The 22,370-nt window shown below is 39.8% G+C and overlaps 3 protein-coding genes across 4 annotated transcripts; 1 reads left to right on the top strand and 2 right to left on the bottom strand.

The window, feature by feature from the left end:
• Positions 1-11,284: 11,284 nt before the first annotated feature.
• Positions 11,285-13,952, bottom strand: LOC131890595 (ubiquitin carboxyl-terminal hydrolase calypso-like). 2 transcript variants are annotated; one of them, XM_059239972.1, is made up of 2 exons: positions 13,661-13,952; positions 11,285-12,759 (listed from the first exon to the last, which is right to left on the bottom strand). In XM_059239972.1, exons 1-2 carry the CDS (start codon positions 13,916-13,918, stop codon positions 11,404-11,406), a joined length of 1,614 nt encoding a protein of 537 aa, XP_059095955.1. In that variant the 5' UTR covers positions 13,919-13,952; the 3' UTR covers positions 11,285-11,403. The 2 variants fall into 2 exon arrangements, with proteins under 2 accessions (XP_059095955.1, XP_059095954.1); XM_059239971.1 differs by lacking the exon at positions 13,661-13,952 and adding an exon at positions 12,844-13,141.
• LOC131890600 (uncharacterized) lies at positions 13,740-15,273 on the top strand. The gene is made up of 3 exons (XM_059239978.1): positions 13,740-13,882; positions 13,952-14,122; positions 14,634-15,273. The coding sequence occupies exons 1-3, from the start codon at positions 13,837-13,839 to the stop codon at positions 15,143-15,145; spliced, it is 729 nt and encodes a 242-aa protein (XP_059095961.1). The 5' UTR covers positions 13,740-13,836; the 3' UTR covers positions 15,146-15,273.
• A 1,034-nt stretch (positions 15,274-16,307) lies between these two features.
• LOC131890598 (beta-1,3-galactosyltransferase 5-like) lies at positions 16,308-19,252 on the bottom strand. The gene is made up of 6 exons (XM_059239976.1): positions 18,794-19,252; positions 18,418-18,675; positions 18,094-18,266; positions 17,186-17,364; positions 16,665-16,780; positions 16,308-16,593 (listed from the first exon to the last, which is right to left on the bottom strand). Exons 1-6 carry the CDS (start codon positions 18,870-18,872, stop codon positions 16,391-16,393), a joined length of 1,008 nt encoding a protein of 335 aa, XP_059095959.1. The 5' UTR covers positions 18,873-19,252; the 3' UTR covers positions 16,308-16,390.
• Between the last annotated feature and the right edge of the window lie 3,118 nt (positions 19,253-22,370).

Here is a 22,370-nt window from a genome sequence, read left to right as displayed (position 1 = left end):
TTATTGTTTTTGAAATAATAAGGTGCAAAAGCTTAGTAGCAAAAACTCATCACCTGACACTTTTGATTCTATGTTCAAAAGGACTCTTACTTATTAAATCTTTACCTTCCATATATGATGACACTTTACATATTATACTTTTTGATGGCCGACAGTTTTTCTAACTGCCAAAAGCAAATATCTTTGGGTTCAAGTAATCACCATAAATACCTTGATGATAAAAAGGGAGGAATTAAACGTCAGAATAGCGTAGTATGTGCATTGGCCATTTTAAAAAACAGTTCTGGGTATTTTATACATTATACACCCAGTCTGATAACAAGATAGAACAAGACGATGAAAATGACATTATTGTTCAATGTTATTGATCTGAATACCATGGTTTTAACAAAACTCACGCTTTTTAACCTACAGAAGAACTAGCACACATTGCTCCCAGCGCACTGACCATCTCCATGTCTGGAGAACTCCTTGGCTCCACCTGATCAAAATCTGATCTTTTTACATCCAATTAACCTTAAAATAAAAGCCATGAAGCTTTAACAAGGAGTGAAAGCTTCCTGCGCCCTATTTTTTTGGCTTTGTTTTTCACGAGCTTTTTTTAACCGCTACAGGGAATGTAATCCCCAGTACTACTAAAATAAAAGGTTACAACTCGTCTATTTGTTACCTTTCAATCCTTATATGACATTTGTTCTACCAACGTATTTAAGTGGGCAGACCCAGCTACTCCTTGAACGACGGGTTGATTTGAAATGCTTCATAAGAATTTGTCCAAGTCTGACTAGAAAGATGCTAACGGATCAACAAGGCCTACGTGATCCCTACGAATATTAGAGGGAAGCAAATTAAGCAATGAAGGAGCCCAAGAAAGAAGAGATGTGGACTTTATTGTTCGATCTAGCCTGGATTCTCGAAGGCTTGAAGGTGCTCTCAAAACGCACATTAAACCTCTACGGTCACTAGAATTGACCTTAAATCTTGGGTTGGGACAAAGCTCATGGATGCTTTTGAAGACGTACAGTATCAGATACATTTCGTACCTTCTCTGAACACTGAACAGTCCCAACTTTTTTAGTCTCTACCAATATGAGAGCTCTCTCATTCCTGTGATGTTCCTAGTGAAACATCTTTGGACTTGTTCGACCTTTTGCAAACCTGCTGAACTCAATGGAGCCCAAATGGGTGAAATATATTCAAGATGTGGCTGGACAATCGACTTTACAGAGTTAGCATCGTGATGTTATCTCTGGATTAAAACGTGCGATATATCCAACCACGCATTTGAAAATCTTTACCCACCTTCAACTGGATATCATCATCGAACTTTCCATTATTTTGGAGCACTACACCTAAATCTTTCATAGATGAAACCTGCTCAATATCTTTACCTCCATTATCTACGAGTGGAATATTTGAAGGAGTTGACCCCAACGTCATTGAGCGGAATCGGTCCAGGGCCATATTACTCTCAGTTACCCAAGAGTAGATTTGATCTAAGTCCTTTGCAAGGCTACTGGAATCTTGGCCATTCCTACCAGAAACTAACTTTGCATCGTCACCATAAGAAGAGAGACTGGCAGTAATACTAAGCTTTTGAAGCGGGGCTACGAATATTATAAAAAGGAGGGGCCCTAAGATGGAACCCTGGGGAACACCTGACTTGACATCATGTATGTCACTAAGGGATACTTCGACCTTAACAATTTGCTTCCTATCCTGAATGAAGCTTCTTATCCAATTGGGAACCTTGCCTTGGATCCCAATGTCATGAAGTCTATTCAACAAAAGGCCATGATTTACTTTATCAAAGGCCTTGGCAAAATCAAGATAGACGACACCTACTGACTCGTGCCTTTCCAGTCCCTCAATGACCTGCTCTAAATGCTCAATCAGTTGGGTAATCGTGCTAAAATGTGCTCGGAACCCGTGCTGGCTAGGAGGAAGGACTTCATTGACCTCAAGAAATTAAACAAGTTTGGACTTCATGATCTTCTCAAACACCTTCGCAATACTCGAAGTGAGAGAAATCGGCCTATAATTACTAGGGAGCGACTTATCTCCCCTTTTGAAAATTGGAACAACGTGAGCTAACTTTAGTGAAGATGGAAACTTGCCCTGGTCCAAGATGCAACGCATTAAGTACGAGAAAACAAGAAGTAAGAACCAGTGAGCATCTCATTAGAAACTGAGATGTCACACCAGGAGAATTTGAAAGCCTCAAGTCTCTGATGACCGCCAAAGCATCTTGATCTGTGACTACAAAATCATCTAAATGCTCAACTTGACTGACCTTGTCAATCTCAACTGACTCATCTTCAGAGCAATGAGCTGTTGCTTCTGAACTTAGTGGGGTTGAAAACGCATTGGAGAACTGATCTCCAAGCATGTTAGCCATAGTCTCTACATTGTTAATGGCTTCCCCATCAACCTCAAGGAACCCAACAGAGTGTTTCATTTTTCTCTTGGAGTTCGCATAGGAGAAAAAGCCTTCGGATTCGACCTGACCTCCTGAAACGCCTTACTCTCAGTTTGTATCTGGTCATATTCCATGAATCAGTTATGTTTAGTCATAGACCGCTGAATATTATGGACGTATCTCGATGACCAAGACAAGTCATCAGGGCTGCACCATTAATTTTGTCATGTTGAAGGTTCGCCCTGTCCATAGCTTTTTTGAAGCTCAAGTATACGCAATCTTCAACATATGCCTGGCAGCCCTGATATCTTGACTGACAAATCGAACCAAAGTTTCTAGATGTGAAGCAAGCACCGACAGGCAGTGATGGGAAAAATCGAGATTGATCGAATTTCTGGCACTTTTTGCCACAACTAGCTGAAAATGGCAGAAAGTGGCAGAAAATGGCAGAAAGTGGCAGGATATGGCAAAAAATGGCAGAAATTGGAAGGTGGTCAAAAATGGCCGCCGGTGTTTAGAATGGCTGATCTTGATTCTAAAAGATGTCAACAACAAGAAGGATATGGGTTGGATAAGTTTTTCAAGTGTCCTTTGTACAAAGCATATTGATATAGCATTAGCTGAAATTCAAAATGTTCCTCAAATATTGATATTTAAACTGATTGATGGCTGATTGAATTAATAACAGTATTCAAGGCCTAGCCACAACACTTACACTTTTTTTCACACTCATCAAAATGGTTATTGAAAACAATATAACTTTTTTGAAATGCAATTGTCGTCATTTTGACTTTAAAAAGTTTAGGTCAAATGGCATCTCTGACTTCAATCGATTGCGGTGGCAAAATTCAAACTCGATCACACACCAATGACGTTTAGTGGTTGTATCTCACATTCAATGCAAAATACCCATCCCAACGTGTCAAAACTACACACAAGTAGGCTGAAAAAATAACGGAAGTAATCGTAAATGATAGAAAAATATGATTTAGAATAATACAAAGAATTCTATTTTCTGCCATTTTTGGTCACTTATTTTGGACCAATTTCTGCCATTTTCTGCCACCAATTTCTGCCAGGTGGTAGAAAATGGCTTTTGATAATTTCTCATCCCTGCCGACAGGGCAAGTAGTTCGGTGCTTTACTTGCTCAAGTAGTAACTTGCCCAAACTTGGGTTTGTACACAGGCACTTGAGGGGAAAATGGTGTGGCCAAACTTACACAAGAAATTTTACATCAGGGTAAATTCAATCAACTTTTATAGTACTAGCAGTAATGTGCACCGTCAACGACGCTGCAACGTGGCTTTGGTTTAATGCTCAGTTTGTTTTTGGCAATCTGATTTTAGCTACGAACAAAAAATCGTCATTTTGCGGTTTTCCACAGCTAACCGTCTTAGCTCCCTATGTTAGCAGCAATCTCTGTTTGTGTTAAGCTTGCCCAAGTTCTAGTACTTGGCCAAGCTTTGCTTGTAAATAAGTAGTACTTGGGTGTCTGTGATGACTTGCTACTTGCCCTTTTCCCATCAGTACTACAGACAACCTAAAGGTAATAAGGGATGTTAAGTAAAGGAAATTCTAGGAAAAATGTGGTCCGGCACCCTGATTTGGGGCATTTTGAGGAGAGAGAACTAAGACAAACATCACAGTGAACTCGCACCATTTGCCCATTGAATTTTCAATAATCGAGTGATTTTGAGCAAGTTGTGCTCCAAAACCGTACTAAATGAGCATGTTTGGTGTTAATCAGTGCTAATTGCCTAGACAAGCATGTAAAATGGAATAAATGTCAAAATCCAATGCATGCACTGTATGGATTGGCTGGGCATGTTTTCTTTGATTTTACTCTGTGGAATAACGTCAGTTGTCCATGAACGCGTTTACTTGACTAGCCCTATAGCAACTGACTTAGCTTTTTGTTATGATTAGTCTTGGTCGAGGTATGTCCATAATTTTTAGTTGTTTATGATTTAGTTCATCTTGAAATTACGGATTGGGTTCGGTCCGATTGGATCCGAAAAAGACTCGGAACATTAAATGCTGGCTCTGGAGTGGCATCTTTTGGGGGCAACTTCATTACTCAATGGGATGGGAAATGATCATCTCAAAAGTATTGATGCTCTATCAAGCAAACAGTATCAGAATCATTACTTAATTTTCATTTGGATATCTTAAGTGTTGGAATTTTTACTCTTGTTGGGTTTGAAGTTTTTCCCACATAAGTTGGGGTTATGCTTACATGTTGATTGCGTCACACTGCTTAAGAAATAACTAGTTAATATGTACCTTGGTAAAGTCTGGTATTTTCAGCGATGGCAAAATTCGACTTTGAAGGAATTTCTGCCACTTTCTGCCACCACTTTCTGCCAGGTGGTCAAAAATGGCTTTTAATAATTTCCCATCCAAGTTATATTCTCGTTGGCAAAAATCCACTTCAAAGGAATTTCTGCCATTTTCTGCCACCTGGTAAAAAATGGCCTTTAATAATTTCTCCTCCCTGGGTATTTTAGAGTAAGAGTAAAACGTTGTTTTGTCTTCAACTCGACAAGGTAGAGGGCGTTGCCTCCTCCCAAGAAAAAGGAAGATAAAAATAGTTTCTTATTAACTTCAGCCCCAGCTTTTAATACGCTTCCTACGCTATACGAAATGTAGTTTACGTTCTGCTCTTTAGTGGGCGCTTTGTGAATCAGCATATTCAAACTTAGGGATGAGTGGGTCAATACCTTTTTTAATACAATGAGTTTGAGTTGAGTTTGACTAATTCTATCAAAATATTATATTTAATTAGTGACCCCAATTATACAATGTCCGGAAAAGAAATTGCTTTCATGGAACGTTATGAGTAGTTTGTTTAGCACCTACCATGCCCAGCGATGGCAAAATTCGACTTTGAAGTAATTTCACCATTTTCTGCCAACTGGTCAAAAATGGCCTTTAATGATTTCTCATTCCTGATGAGAAGTCATAAAAGCCATTTTTGACCAGGTGGCAGAAAATGGTGGCAGAAAGTGGCAGAAATTCATTCAAAGTGGATTTTTGCCATCGCTACTGACTGTAGCCTTGACAAGCTGGGAAAGGGATTTTGCAATGATAAGATATAGATGGATAGATTTATTTCAGGAACACTTTGATCATGATTAAATAATGTCGGCATTTTATCTTTGAGTTAGCATCTTGTTACATCAAAAATTTCATGAGCATGTAATTCCTCAGGTTCTGGGTAAGCAAAAGCTGTTTTTCACCAGGACCTGGGCAAATTAACGAAGACATGACATAGATAGTCAATAATGTTACAGAGGCCAAGCTGCAACACGATAACGTGAGTTGGAAGAAATACAAAATGAAATTGAAATGCTTGTAGGAAATCATATCGGTTCGAAGTTATAAGAAAAGAAGGGACTAAGAAAAAGATACAGAAAGAAGAACATGAAAAACAGAGCAAAGCAAATAATTTCAGTGTTAATTTGTTATTTTCACTAGAAAATGCGAAACGACTTTGGAATGGGAGGAAAATTAATAAGTTTAGAATTGTATTTGGTGCATGGAGTGTTTTGATGAGATTGAGCGACTGATAATCGTAATAAAAATAAAAATTCATTTCTTAGGATTTTTGTTGGCATACAAAGCAATTTTTGAGTTTGCACGGAGCAAATAGAGTACCTCTGTAAGAGATAATCTCTAGTTGTTTGGGTGAATTTAATTCTGGTTAGATCGATGCCTGGAGGGTTGAAATTATTCCACTCGTTGGGAAAAGCAAAGTTCGGTAGTCTTTGTAAAAGTCCCGACTTGGCAACTGGAGTAATTGATTTCCAACCGCCAAGCCGAGGATTATTTTTCCATTTGAAAATATTAATGCATGGTGGAGGTTCTTGCAAGCACAACTGCCTCATCACTTGAACGATTTTAAGCGTGCGCAAATCTTGCAATTTTAAGAGCTTGGACTCATGAAACAAAGATTCAGTGTGAGAAAACCACCTCGCATTATTTATCCAGCGTATAGCTCTTTTCTGGAGTATGGACAAGATCTTCAGTTTCGTACTTTGGCCATAAAATTCAAAACCGTATTCCAAGACACTTCGGATAAGTCCATTATAAAGTTGTTTCTTTACAGTTTTGGGCACTGACTTGCGAATTCTGTTCAGACTGAAAAGAATTTTTCGAATTTTGTTTGCTACACTCTCAATGTGACAGTGCCAGTTGAGTTTGCTATCGAGTTGCAATCCCAGAAATCGTATGGATTTTTCATTGGAAGTGGTGGAACCCACCTCCTCTAACCTACATCCATTTACATTGATTTTGAAGTTAAAATTACAATTTTTTGTGCCTGATAATCATGAATTTAGATTTATCTATGTTTAAAGTTAATTTATTTATTTCTAACCATTTGAAAATATGTTCCAGTTGAGCATTTGTTTTCTCCTCTAGTTTATCAGGTTGACTTTCAAAACATTGAAGCGTCGTATCATCAGCAAACATAATGCATTTCAAATTGCTATGCTGAGGCATGTCGTTTATATAGATAGATAGAAGAGGTCCAAGGATGCAGCCTTGGGGAACCCACATTTAACTTTCAGTTTCAAGGACTTAACATTATTTACCTCGACATACTGGTACCTCTCGGAAAGGTAGTTTTTGAACCAAAACTATGGACCTACCGCGGAATCCGTAATACTCCAGTTTTTTATCAATATATTATGATCAACGCAATCAAAAGCTTTTTTTTGAGGTCCAGAAATATAGTCAGTGCCATTTTGTCGCAGAGATTAGCAGAAATATTTTGTAGAAATTTTTGAACTGCATGCATAGTGTTATGTTGCTTTCTAAAACCAAACTGTTCAGGGTAAAGGAGAACCTCTACTTCTAAAAAGTTATGCATTTGTTTATGAACAATTTTCTCTAAAACTTGGAGAAACTTGGCAAAAGACTTATAGGACGATAGTTACCAGGTAGTGATTTGTCACCTGATTTAAAAAGTGGAATGACTTTTGCAGTTTTCCATTCTGTTGGTATGTATCCGGACACAAAAGAAATGTTCACTAACCTCGCCAACGGCACTATTAAAGCTGGAGCTATATGTTTTAGAATTCGGTTTGACAGACCGTCCATTCCTGAACTGTTTTTCGACTTGAGCTCATTTATCACCGCCTTTATTTCTTTACATTTTACCCATTTGAAATAAAATTTCTCGACTTTTTGGGTCCTAATCCACATGAGCTCTGCGTTATGAGAGGGAAAATTGCCGTTTAAAGTTAAACCTATGTTTGCAAAATAGTTGTTAAATATTGTCCCAACTTCTTTTGGATCAGATGTGATTTGGTTTTCTTTGTTAGATTTGAGACTAAAAGAAACTGTCTGTGATTTTGTCGTGTTACCCATTAGTTCATTCGCACCCTTCCAGAGGGTCTTCAATTTTTTTTATTCACTTCAAAAGTTCTTCCAATGTATCTCTTTGGCTAACCGCACTAGCTTGTAATGTAATTTAGCGTAACTATCATAGGTGTTTTTTGACTCTATATTAGGATGTTTCCTGAATTTATTTAACAGTTTATCTTTCTGTTTTCGTGACGTCATCAGTCCCCATGTCATCCAAGCATTTTGTTTTGCGTTCCCTTCATTACATCGTCTTTTTACTATTGGACAAGCTATATCAAATATCTGAGAAAACGTTGTCTCAAAATTGTTAAATGCCTGCTTGGGGTTTTCCATATCTAACACCCAGTCTTTGGCTTGCAATAAATCTTTTAGTCTTTTTAGATTAGGTTTTCTCGTGTCTCTAATTTCTATTTCCTTGGACAGGGTCTTACTTATTACTGATTTCATGCTTATTGAAGTAAAAGTTGCAAAGTGATCACTAACGTCACATTCAAGTATTCCAGAGGACAATACCTCGGAACAGTTAGTAAAGATATTGTCTATTAAAGTGCGGGAGTGTGCGGTAATCCTTGTAGCATCATTGATCAGGGGTGATAAACTAAACTGCTCTAAAAGGCCAATGAGGTCTGTAAGAGTCTTAGATGTTTTCAGCAAATCAATGTTCAGATCTCCACAAAGAAAGACTGATTTTCCTCCAGTGTTTGCTAGAATATCATTTAGTTTGTGGAAAGCTCGATTAAAGTCAGCTTGTGGTGGTATGTACACAGAGAGGAAGACTCTTTTTCCTAACTCAATTCTTATTACCTCACAATCTTCATCCATTAATTCAAGTTTTTAGGTTGGCTATATTTGTGGTTTGATTTAATCAAAAATCCCACTCCACCTCCCCGTCTGCCGTCTGTTCGTTCAATTCCTATCAAGTCGTATCCATTGAATATCAGTTGAATCCTAGAGAATTGCCACATTTCCTGCATCGCCAAAATCTCTGGTGCTTCTTCAAGAACAAGGTCTCTGATCTTTGCTTCATTGGCAATAATAGACCTCACATTTAGAGACACTAGCCATGCCAAGTTCATGCTCTTCAAAGTTTTTACGTATCCTAGATCGTTGAAATTTGATACCTGATTACCCCGCTCAGATCATCATCGTCTAAACCAAACTCTGCGCCAAGTATAAATACATCCCATCCAAATTTGAGGTCTCGCAATTTTTAGGTGCTTAGTAATTGACACCACTTTTTGCAGTGTGTTGCTCTGAGAGGAAGAATTTGAGAGAAAGAAAGGAAGATCTTGAACAGCATTGACGGGGTGTTTAAAACGGTTTCAACGTGACCACAAGTATAAAAAGAGTTTCAAATTGAACAGTCAGCAAACTTGTGGATGCTTGGGAGCAAGATTTGAGATTAATGGATATTTGTCGAAAGACATGCTTAAGGAAACTAAAAATTCAACGGACAAAAGAAGGACAATGACCAGCACAAGGGAACAAAACTTTATACTTTTCTTGAATAAGTCGATTCGCTCTTCTCTCTGACCATGAGCAATGGTCCACGAAACCCAAATACCAGCTTTGTTTTGGTACCTGGAGCCTCTTTCCTCAAATTGAATGCCTCTGTGTCGAGGCGAAGACGGTCCTTGGCAATGCACGCTGGTATGTAATCACCAACATGTAGCCCCTTTTTGGCCAACCCTCCACGAGCCAGGCACCTGAAGAACTCTTTTTTTGTCCATCTCGTTGTAGAACTCCACCGACGAAACGGCCCTGACTGGACCTTTGACTTTCGTCTTTTCACCAGGACTCTTTGCCAAGAAAGGCTTGGAGTACTTGATTGGACGTTCATAACCAACATCTTTCATCACTTCGGACATCTCTTTCGTATCCCCAGATTTAAGGCCTTGATCACAATTTTGTTTCTTGCTTTTCTTATCTCTTGTTGTTTTTCCAATAAGTCAATCCTCTCGGACGTCTCTTCCATTTGCTTCAACATCACCAAAGACGTCTTCAACAGTCGACAATAGCAGAAATTGCCTTTTTGGTCTTTTCCTCACCGATGTCCTTGGCAAGTGATTCCAGTTCTTGAAGGCACTGGATTGCTTCCTCCTTGGTTACTGTTGGGGTTTCTTCCATCTCCACCGATATAACTTTTGATTCCTTTCGAGGCGCAAGGATTTCGTTCAACATACTCGTAAACTTAGTGGCCGATTTCTTGCTACTCCGAGTTGCTTTTTTCATTTTGATGAGTCTTGGCTCTGGATGTCTCAGTTTTAAATGGAGAGCTTGATTTCGCACGTCTGCACTCTTTGAGATCTGATTACTGATTCACTGATATTACTGATATACAAGTTAATAATCACGAAATACAACTCGATTCTGATAGAGTTTGAATTTTGCCACAACAATTGATCAATAACAGTGGTGCAGTAGCCTGTGTGACGTTGAAAATAAGGGCCCTTATGGCCAGGGATGAGAAATCATGAAAAGCCATTTCTTACCTGGTGGCAGAAAATTGGTAGAAAGTGGCAGAAATTCATTCAAAGTGGATATTTGCCATCGCTGCTTATGGCAGGCAACTCTGAAGCATCGATAACAGCCCACGCTCAAAGTACTTGTGTTCTCCCACGGTTTTAGTCACAATACTGATAAAGTATTTTTGCAAATGCCAAGACTTCTAATAACGATTTTCGTTGTTATTGGAACAAAAGGAACAACTTTTGTAAAACTTACTTAATGTGAATATTTCACAATGTTGATGTCATACTTGTCAATCACAACTTCAATCAAGCTTATTCTTGAACTTGGACAAAACTATATTAACGTTGAATAAAAACATTGCTAGTACGTAGAAATTAATTATTGTAAAAAGTGACAATTTTGAAAACTAAATTGTCACATGTATCGTTCAAATATTTTAGGAGCATGATGGGATAGTGTAGGTTTTGGCACTTAAGTAAAAATGCAAGGCAATTTTACATCTTTTGTAAGTTTTAAGCGACATTTTTTGCTACTTTTAGCTTTTAAAGAAATCTGAAAGAAAATTGAGAAATATTATTTCTTGTCGTGTCATTGAAAAAGACAATCATTTTCCTTTGGAATAACTGGAAACATAATTAGGCCATTTTTCGATCTTTTAAGGTGTGAAACGCAACCTTAAGTTGAAATAACTAAGCATGTGCTCAATAGAAGTTTAGGAAATTTTACGTCAATACATGACTAAGAGTCCGTTTAATACTGATTGACTACGTTTTTGACCATCATGCATCTTAATGGGCTTTAAGTGATCTAACACACGTATCTGAGCTACTTTTAAATATTTGCATTTCACAAAAGTTGTTCTTTTTGCTTTTTTGACAAAGAAAAACATATGTCTTGGCATTTGAGCAAAACCTTAACCAGAAAATATAGCCACTGTGCTTCTAATAACTCACTTTGCACATGAAATGCCAACAACACGACAAAAGAAATTAAGAAGTTTCTTCCAAAGTTGAGAAACGTGCACCTATGTATATGTTGTATATTTACCGGATTAGTTATCAGTAATTACTTCTGGCATCAGCAGATGCCAACCTGATGGAAACCATTACCTTTTAGGTACACAGAAAATATGCCCATCGTTCACTTTCTTCGCTTCGGTCGTCCAGCCTTGGGTTTGGCTCGCTTTAATTTACTGGACGATACTTTCTTAACCAACGACCCCCCGGATTGACCCCCACCTGGTTTACCATTTTCGGTTCCATTCGTGAGAACGGTCTTCTTCTTGGGATTCAGGCCATGCTCCAAAAGGTCACCCAAGAGGCCCTGTTCTCCCAGCATGGAGATAAACGTGGTGATAAACTCATCATAATTATGGATCCGACGGCAATCGTCCACCATGTGCTTCCGCCTCTTTTCGTTTTCATCCCGGATGAAGCTCTCGCAATTATGGACTTCCACGTCGATATTTCGCAAGAGAGCGAGAAGGTCCTTGGGGGCGAATTGGTGGGGTTCACTGAGCTCACAAGTCACAGGATCAAAATCGTTCACATTGCTACCCTTCTCCGCGTCTTGCGGCTGTTTCTCCTCCTTGGCATCGAGCTCTTCGTCAATCTTCACTAAATCGTCCTTGGCTGGAAACGGAGCATGGTCGGAGGGCATGGAGGAATTGGAGTCCTCCACTAACGGCGATTTGGCATAATCATGGGACACGAGCAACGGGTTGTTTTGAAACGGTGAGCCAGGAGCACACGTGCTATCGAACGAGCTGGTGCGACTTGAAAATCGCTTCAACACCCGCTTACAAGGTGCATTCTCATCCGATTTCAATTTGGGATTGGACATGACTCGATTGACATCCTTCTCTAGTTGGAGATACTCGGCCGAGGTTCCGTCCTCATTGCCATTAACCCAATCATCCTCTTTCGACTCAACAGGAGGCAATCTTTCCCTTTCCTCCAAAGCCACCAATTGTTTCAAGGCTGCAATGACGATCGACCGGTTGATCTTGAGCATTTGGAGCTTCTTAGCCACGGCCAGCCTCCGATCTGGCACCATGGCCATAAGAGCGAATCGAATATCATGCTCGTTCCCCGTGTTCAAGCCCAAGCGATCGGCAATGACCCGCCGAAACTTGTCCGTCCAATCTTCGTTCTCGCCCCAGGGTCCGTGATCGATGGGATATCGTTTGAGCCCGTCCAGTTCAAACAGATGGCCGTTAATGGGCACATAACTCACAAAATGGAATGTCTCGGCCGTGTAACGACTGCCCGTAGTGGGTAGAATGGATTTCTCTTGCTTTCTCCGCCCTAAAGGCACGGCATGGGCGTTATGGGCCTGAGCCAATTCCGGACAGTTACCAATGGCCAAGCCTTTGTTCTCCGGACTCATGTCGGACACATGAGTTTTAAGGTTCTCCAAGGTTGGACCCAGGTTCAAATCCGGACAGTTGAGCAAAATCGAGACCAGGGCGTGTGTGGCGCAACTATTGGGAACAATCTGAAACAGAAATGCAAGGGATAAAGAGAGTATTGGAACACTGATGGCTTCAAAATGGCTTCAAAATGGCTCAACAGAACGTACTTGATGGGCAAAGAAGATCCGATTCATCTTATCCTCGTCCTTAACATAGAGGTGTTCCTCATCGTCGATGAGTTTTCTCCGGGACCTCCGCTCTTCAATCCATTTGAAGAGAAAAATGAAACCCAAAGTATCCTGTCCTTCGGGAACTAATTTGTCATCCGAATACAGATCGTACACCTCTTCTACTTGAACGTTGGGCACGCCCATGCCCTCCGTTAAGAGTAAAGTAAACAACCCCGGATCCGACTCGACCTCCAACCAACCCTCCGTCAAATGATTCAAATCAGCCATGGTCAAAGCATTTGAGCATACAAAATACAACAATAAAACAGACTTAATACACTTTGAACCTCTTTGTTTTGTCTTTCAGCTGCGATCATCAAGAAGAGTACCGTCCCACCCTCTCGTCCCGCAAAAAAACGGCCCTCTCGAAACCTCTGACTAGCCTTATCGGTCTCGATGTTCGTCCTTCTGGAAGGCCAAACAAGGAGTAAGGCCATAGTGTTCCAAGTGGATGATACCTAATTTTTGACATATCAAGGGTAATAGTGCCATGATTAAGGATTACAGTATACCTATAGTATCAGCCAAAGACCACCTGATAAGGGTCAAAGTTGGCCACGTCTTGCACGGCTTTGTAGGCCTGCCATGCCATGATTTCGGTGGGTGTACTCTCTTCATTGGGGGGTTCGATCTCGTCCATTCGGGCAATGGGTGGGACGAACGCACTTAAAAGACCCACATTAAACATGAGTAACTGCAAGAAAATGGTACCCAAATATGTGATCCGAGATGTGGATGAGTCATGAGGCGTTACCTTGACCAGCGGAGATAAGGCGTAGAAGAGAAGCACCAAGAAGGTCCGGACAAAGAAAATTTCGATTTTGCTGAAGATGGCTTCTATGATTTTGTCCGCAAAATGTTCGGGCATGGCCGCTATCAGGGATTGCGAACCCATTTCCGCCATAGTGGCCCACACATCCCCGGCTGGCAATGGCGAAGTGGCGTTTTCTGACTGGAAGAAATCGTCCGCCAATAGGTCCGGGCTCAGACCCTGAGTTTGGTTGATGAACATTTTGCTATTGACAATGTGTGCTTGTCTTTTCAGCGAGGCCAGTAATGTCTCAGATTCATTTCACGGGCTCCAGCAATTGCGTCCAATTCCAGGCCAATCCCTTCAAAGCTGATTTATGTCAGGCATGTCTGGGTAAAATTGGGAATCATTCTGGCGCCACGCCTCGTGAAATCAGCGCTGCATTGGAATATTCCGTGGACCAAGGTCAGTTCACTTGTCATTCACCTTTAAGCAATTGCAAGCTGTGTGACATTTGCGTCAATATCTAATGAGATCGGTCAGCTTGTTTAGAGCGGAAAGCTTAAACCTTTGACCTTTGGCTAAATTGCGTGATTGAAATCGTACTAGAACACGTGTTGTTTTGGAGTGTTTTTTTTATTGTTAACTAGAACGAAAAGCGGGCCGGATTTATGTATGGTGTGAACAATGTGAATTGAGAACTCTCTTTGGGTTTAACGCGAAAAAACGCAACTTAAAGCTCCGTTATTTAAGGCCTGTTCAAATTAAAAATTACAAACGTTAAAAAATGGCATAAACGGATTTTTGCAGTTTTATGCCCTCTTTTTCTGCAAAAGTATCAGTACTGGTAACGCGGTACATTTTCTAAAAAGTAACAGTAACAGTAAAGCGTTACCTTTTTCGGTAACGATTCAAGCCCTGGTATTGATTGACAAAACTATTATTCATTGTGGTTTTGCTCTTTTTGCTCTTGCAGTACCTTCATCTATTCTACCCAATGCTCGAAATGGGAAACTATTCGTGGGCGGATACAAGGCCTCAATAAACAAGACCTTTTTAATAAATAATCAGGTTTGTCTGATTGTGAATACCTGTCCAAGCCTTCCCCTCACAATGGGTAGTAAATATGTCAAGCAATTGAAGAATCGAAATGAGGACTCGAGTCTCAATTTCCGCGAGCTGACGATAGATTGGCAAGATTCAGCCACGCAAATCATAAGCCTCAGTGAGATCACGGACACCTACAAAATCATTGGTGACACTCTTAAGACTGGAGAAAGCGCATTAATTCATTGTGCCCAAGGGAAATCCCGTTCGGTTATTCTGGCCATGGGCTTTCTAATCTTCAGTGGTGTTTGCTTATCCGTGGATGAGGCCCTCCAATGGATGAAGGACAAGCGACAAATGTCAGAACCCAACCCAGTATTTATCCTGCAACTTAAAGAAATGGAAAAGCATTTAATTGCTTGGGCACGCAATAAGCAATGATGAGAACCGGCTGAACTGCAGCCATCAATGTCGTTTATAGATTTTCCACATTTATATTGGGCATTTTGCCGCCGGGCTGATGACGGGTCCAATAAATCCTGAAAAGTAATAGTCATGACAAGTTCAAACTACTGGATATTTTCTAATGAATCTTCACGATTAAGAAGAAGGAAAAGAGGATCGGCGAATATCATAGAACGAAATTCATGACTAAAAGTTGCTTTGAAGGGTCTGAGGCGGACAAACTTGAAGGCAATTACCCAGGCAATTACTGCTCTGGGTATGTAATTCAAAATGGAATTCCACGCATATCAGACAATAGTAGATGTTTTCGTGTCTTATCCCCATGACCGCCTGGCCGCTCTGCCTTATGCTACAATCAATCTGAGTTCAGAATTTCGGTGGACGTAAAATCTAATTGGTTCATTGAAGGGGTAATTTGGTATGCATTGAAGCGGATAAGCCACGAAAATATCAGCCAATATCATTCGTTTTGCTCACTCTCCACTACCTAAGGAAAGTCGAGGAATTTCTTTGATTTGCTAATTGACCTCTGCATTCGCTCGCCTTTGCTCGTGTTGTCCGAGTAATTTCGCACAATTGATTATCGGATTGCACGTCATTCATTGGGTGAAATGGGAAAGATGTCCATATTTTTTAGAGCCATAATCTGTCCTCTGACTTCGAACAAACAAACAAACATCAGCTGTACATAACACTAAACTAGCTTGAGCGCCTTTTTTGGTTTAGCATTTGGCTGTTGGGCGGGTTAAACGAAATATTCCTCGACCCGCTCAAAACAGTGCTGTCAGAGAGTGCACTGAAGAGTTATAATTGGCCTCAAATTGCAATTTTCATGATTGTGGCAGAAACGCTCAACGTAAGCGGGAAAAAAAGAAAAGCTTCCTTGGGAAAGGCCAAAAAGTTTCGAGGTTCGAACGAAATATATTTGGCCTTGGACTTTTATGAGGAGCATTTGGGAGCTATTTGTCTACTTGTTTGCTATTCGAGTTTCTTTTATTTGCCGTTTTTGGGGCATTGAATACGTTTTCGTATTTGTCAGAAATCTGCATCCCTAATGATTTCACTACAATATCAATGCAAACTTGAACGAGTTTTGACCATTAATTTGCAGCTGCATACATTGTATGAGGTTTAATAGTTGAGCCTTAATATCACGCAGTTTTATTTCATGGTTTAGAGCACGTCCGGCGATCGATCACGTTCAATCAAAAAATGTTGTATTCATTCAAATTTGAAACCACAATTGTAAGCCAAACTCCACCACCAATTTGATTTGTTGATTCGTTTGTGAATCTGCTTGAAACTGGCAAAATGAGAGCGAATCAAGATCTTCCGTTCGTTAAGGTTTTGGCACAAGCTAGCAGGGTTAGGAACGGCATTTGGCATGTGTTTGATGCCAAACGGAGTTTTAGTTCGGACCACTCCTGGAAGGCAAATCCGAGTTTGAAGGTAAAGTCAGTGTGAGCAATTAACAAGATGGTAATGATGATTGTACCCGTGATGTAGACGTCCTCTACCGTGATTAAAGGTGTTACTTCGATCTGCTTCAGTAGCTCAGGAACCATACTTTTGCTGACCGCATAAATGGAACCCGCACAATACGGTGGATAGCTAGATTATTATATGGAAACATTTGCTTTAGATGAGGTCAAAGTATCATGTCAATAATTTTATGACTTTTTTAAGTTTCCAAGCAAAGGGCATGAGGAATGCTGGAATTAAGATAACTTTTATTTATCTCATCTTAAGAAATTCCGAAAAAAGATTCCATCAGCTTCAGTGGCACAAAAACCACATCATCTTGAAAACAATTTCGTGAAATGTCATCTCATTATTACGATGACATTTTGGCGCTTCTCTTAGCGCGTTGGAAAAATCAACAGAGCGTCAGCTGGTATCATATGAAGTTTTCATTCAATTTAGAAAAGTTGACATGGCCAATTTAGCCATTATAAATCAACAAAAATGTGAGGTGTGTTGATACTTCATTCATCTGATTCGGCAAAGCATACTTACTATTCATTACTGTACATCCAATGGGGAACAAGCCATTTACTGTCAACTTTGTTCGATGGAAACCTCAAGACTCGATTGATTTGAATCAAATGGCAGATCAATGAATCTTCTTGGCTTCTTGGAAGGCTTAATAATTCAGTGGCATAGATGAGCAAATTAATGTAGACATCGTCATCCACCTAAATAATGCAATGAAAATTTTCTACATAGCGACTCGAGACAAGAAATCAATATGAAATGTCAACCAGAGAGACTCTTCAAGCAAAGCAATTATTTCTGTTTCGTTACTTTGTTATGATTGATGCAATATCAAAATAAGAGACGGATAAACCAAAAACTAATAAAGAAAGTGCGAATTGTAACAACAATGCAAAGCACTATTTATTTATTTTTTTCATTTTACATGGGATTTGATCCACCAACCGAGTAAACCTGGGTAATCCTTTTTTGCACCTCATAGCAAGTGTGCTCTTGCTACATGCATGCAAACAAATATTATGAAAAAGTTTATTTAGAAAACGAAACAAAATTGCTTGTTTAGTGAGTCTGATGTAGACAATCCCTACTTGGCGTATAATGCTCAATCTGAGAAGCAATTTATAACAAAACTGTGTCGAAAAGACGGGGCAATCAGTGATTGTTGAAGTTGCAAGAGTTACTAGAGGCTACTTGTTGATACTCTGCATTGCAATTGTCATTTCAACAGGCAAAAAAGAAACCTTTTTTTATTTTTTCGCAATGGAGTTTGAGCTCCCAAAACGCCATCAAATATAATTATGATCTGAAGAAAATGAAATGATTAGCAAGCCTGGACCTATTTTAGTCTCATGTTTTCAAATTCTTGACCAATATCCGCGCAGCTATTCATTCCAAATATTGCAGTCTCGTGAATGAAAAGCTTTACTTGCCTTGACGACAAATCTAGTGTCGATGTCGAAGTGATGGATATAGCTTAAAATGGCCGCCGATTTGAGAGTGAGGTTCTTGTAGGTATCCACCATGTCCATCAGCAAGAGATCCTTCCAATCTTTTTGCTCCTTGAGAAGGTCATTCATGCTCGTCTCATGTTGATCGGGTCGGCCTGAAGTACGTACGAGCAGAAAAATCAATACACCGAGATGGACAGTCTTCCATTATTCACGAGCCATTTGAAATAGCACGTACCAAAAACGAAAGGTTGCCATCGATTGAAGGACAGTTCAAGCTTATAGATAAATAGGAGAAAAACCTACCAATCACAAAGACGACAGGCATGTTGAGGCGCCCGGCGAGCAATCCCCACGTGAGCCGGATATCCAAGCGCTCTTGGAAGTTATCGGGATCACTCACCACCATAAATACAATGGAATAGTTCGAGCTTGGAGGAAGCACTGGTTGAGAGATATAAAAAGAGTCATGGCGGCTGGCATTTCCGGCCAAGGGAACATAGCCTGAAATGTTCCTATTACAGTCCCTAGTCCACGTGGGCTCATCAACCGAATATCGCTTTCCTAAGATCAAAGGGAATTAAGTTCTTCACCGGCTTTCGGTCTTGCAATATGTAAATATGAACGCACATCAAACATATTGATACGTGTGCATAGTCTAATTGGAAGAGAGATTGCTTACCACTGTATAAAATGTATGCGATTGACAAGAAAATGAGCAACAAGGCAGCAACAGAAACTGGTCTCTTTGAATTAACCATATCTTCTGTTTTACTTGCTTAAGATCATAAGTAAGATCAATTCTTTGCACGGTCACTTGTTTGTCGTACTCACACCAAACTTGGTGACCGTGTGAGTATTCCCCGGGAAGCAAATGCTGGCTAGGAGCCTTTCAAAACCAAGCTCAATATGCATGCACAATAGAGGCCGGACTTTTGAGTAACTGCACTAGTCAATTTGTAAGCATACATTGTGTTTAGAAGTTAATTTGAATCTAACATCAGTTTACGTATTATTAAAAGGAAAGTGTACCAATGAATGAAAGAGACGTGGAATATTAGTCAGGGTAGTTTCCAAAAGTGGGAGAGGTCCCAAGTTGAATTCTCCTCCCCGAACTTTCTCTAAAGAAACATTTACAAGCTGATCGCATCCACTGACGGAGAACCAATTTCATACGGACACGACAATGCCTATTCAAAAAATTGGCCGATATCAGGTTAACCCCTCCGACCCTTGCACCCACCAGTAAAGCGCAAACATGTCGATAATTATGCGTTCGGGACAACTTTGTTTGTCTTTGGTTGGCGGCATTGATGAATAAGACTTTAGTAACTAACATTACTGTCGTATTTGTAAAATGCGAGAGAAGTAGTGTCATTGGATCTAACCTGGGATCATTAGGGAGAGCCATTCTGTGATTTAAACACTTCAAAAAGCGGGTAGAAAATATTACAGGTCATAATTCTCCATGAGTCGTGTTCTTTTAAAATTGAGAATGTTTAAGAAACTTGAGTTAAAGCAAACATTTCTCAATTCAGATGACCTTGTCTTATGTCGTCACATTGACTTTAAATTAAATGGTAAATCCCACTTCCAATGAAAGTCGAAGAAGTTTTGGCAGATGAGATGTGTGAGAGAGCGAACAGAGGCCCATTTTTTCAAAGCTCTTAGCTCGGACATAAAAACGATATTGAGTAGCTTTATTGATTAGTTGAGGAAGTGGGTTCGTTAGCGATACCCCTTAGTGGTAAACTTACGGTGGGCGTGTAAAAATCGCTCCAAACTATTGTCCTACGAAAAATGAAGTTCATATAGATATGGACCAACTTTAAACGCACGCCTACATATGCAGCATGTGATAACTAATAATGCCTAATAATCAATCCCCAGGGCTCAACCTCGGTTGGGAATCTTGAACATTTTGGATCAAGTCAAAGATCGTTGCATTGAGGTTTTGTTAAGTTGAAATTGGGCTCGATTGAGCATTAGGCAGATGATTTGTTCAAGAGTTAACGCTCCTTAGCCACTTGATGGCAATTGGTATGGGTCATTACAGGAAGGCAACTTAAAGTTAAGCATCATTTTCGAAAAAAAAAACAGTTTGGAAAACGGGACATCAACTGGCATAGAATTCAAATGTTTGGCACGGCAATCCAAAGTAGCACTTAGCAATAAACGAGGAATTCACTTCCCTTTGAAATTGAACACGCAGTAAATGCAATTTGCCTGGATGGCCGCATACAACTTCAATACTTAGGTTGTTAGGTTAGCTTGGATCTACGACTGTTTTAGAATCTCGATATATGGCCAATCATTATTCTCATTTAGCTCCTCGGTGGTAATAACCTAGTAATTCGTTATTCATAAACAAGCAACTCAATGTGTCTTTAAAATCGGTTATAAACATAGGGAAGAAAAGCGATTAGTGTAACCCTCTCGCATTTCTCCTCGACATAAAAAACAAAAGGTTACGCTAAGGTTGCCTTTCTCGAGTAACCTTTCAATTCAGGCTTCATGGGGATCGGGTTGCTATCCGTTCATCTATGACTGAAAATGAACCCAGGAAAGGACCATATCGCTTTTCGAGAACACGGGTCAGTTTTGTGGCTTGAGGATTGATCAAATAGGCCATTTAGACGAAAAGAAGGAGGAACGAGCGCATTGAAGCAATCAATACAAGTTCACATAACAAGAGGCAAGCGAACACGTGCTCATCCAGAGTGTCCCCTTCACAATCTTAAGCTGTTCCAATATGGAGTTGTCATTCGTATTTTCGAATGCATTCAAAATTGTTTATGTCTGAAAAGTCGATAGTCGACTTGCCATTCTTGCTTGAGCTTTGACCCACATTCTGCCTACCCTTTGCAGGTGCTCTTTCTTGCCCTATATCAAACAAGGCAGGAAGACGATCCCTTAGGGGAGCTTTTTGTATTCATAGTTACACAAGTGAGCGATGAAACGAATTTATGCTTTCTCAGAGCTTTCAACCTGAACTGATTTAATCGATCAAGAGAACAAATCCTATTTTATTCTTGTGGTAGTTATAAGGTTCCAACTGAGGGTTCATTTTACAGGCATTACATTTCTTAGAAAGAGAAGACTGCTTCAAAGTTTCTCGTTTTGGGTTAGATTTCGACTGAACATTATTGGTTCTCTCAAAAAGCTTTAAGGCGGTCCTTTTTTTCGTTAACGGAACATCGATAAATATTACGACAAATTTCTTCAACATGGTACGAACGAAGGAACCCAAAATATAATTTTAAGTGGCCTTTTGCTATTTGACTACTTTGCAGTTTACGTGCGAAATTTATAACAAAGTTTGACTACGATTTGTAAATAATGCAATAGTCAGTCTGGCTCTTTGCCACATGGTCGTTTCACATTTGTCTCAAATTTTTAGGCATGTTCAATGGCTCTAATTGTATAAACATGACAGGTTGTAACTATCTACAATTACAAATGTTTGTTATGTTGCCTTCAATTGACACAATCATTCATTTACTCGTTCCTTATGATATGGAGTCCATCCAAGCGCACACGGCAACGTTTATTTTACACCAGGGTTGGCACAATAGGTTTATCCATTTTCAATGTGCTTGCCTCTTGAACCTGAGGGAAAATTTGAAAATTACTTCCAAAAACATTCAAATCGAGTCTTAGTATTGAAAGCAACCAATTTATGATTACATTATGATGGGTGTTGCCAAAAAATGTGATCAGTACCCAAAAGCAAAGAACTTGCAACATCTGGTTCATATCTCGTGGAGTAAGAGCCACACTATTCAATCGGTTTACAAGCTTTTTTAACTTGCCTCAATCGAAGTCAAATTAGGGAATTCCGATATGCTTCCATTGTTCATATTTACTGTTACCCATTTCCAGTTATGCTTCATTTTGGTGTTAATATTTTGGCCATTAAGCCAACCCTTGTCTTCCATATCAGTCAATACCATGACTTCTCCGGTCTCAAAATGTTATTCCAAATGCCAGCCTTGGCATTGGCCTTTACGATTTTATACCACTCAAGCTAACATAGTCGGGCACACCCAAGGACGGTAAAAGTTTGTCCCTCAAATATGCTGTCGGCGCTTTTAGTCCTATTTAGAGGCACGTGGCAAACCGTCAAAGCATAAAGAGTTATTCCCCATGTCTCCTAGAATTATTGCAAGAATCTGTACTCGCAATCCGACCAACGAAGTTTTCCAGCCATGGCCTTTACGAATTGAAAAGAGCACTTTGAATAATTTAGAGCTTCCATG

This window comes from Tigriopus californicus, chromosome 11, assembly GCF_007210705.1.
Source record: "Tigriopus californicus strain San Diego chromosome 11, Tcal_SD_v2.1, whole genome shotgun sequence".
Taxonomy (NCBI): domain Eukaryota; kingdom Metazoa; phylum Arthropoda; class Copepoda; order Harpacticoida; family Harpacticidae; genus Tigriopus; species Tigriopus californicus.
Note: the sequence above shows the minus strand (reverse complement) of the source record. Positions and strands in the feature narration are given on the sequence as shown.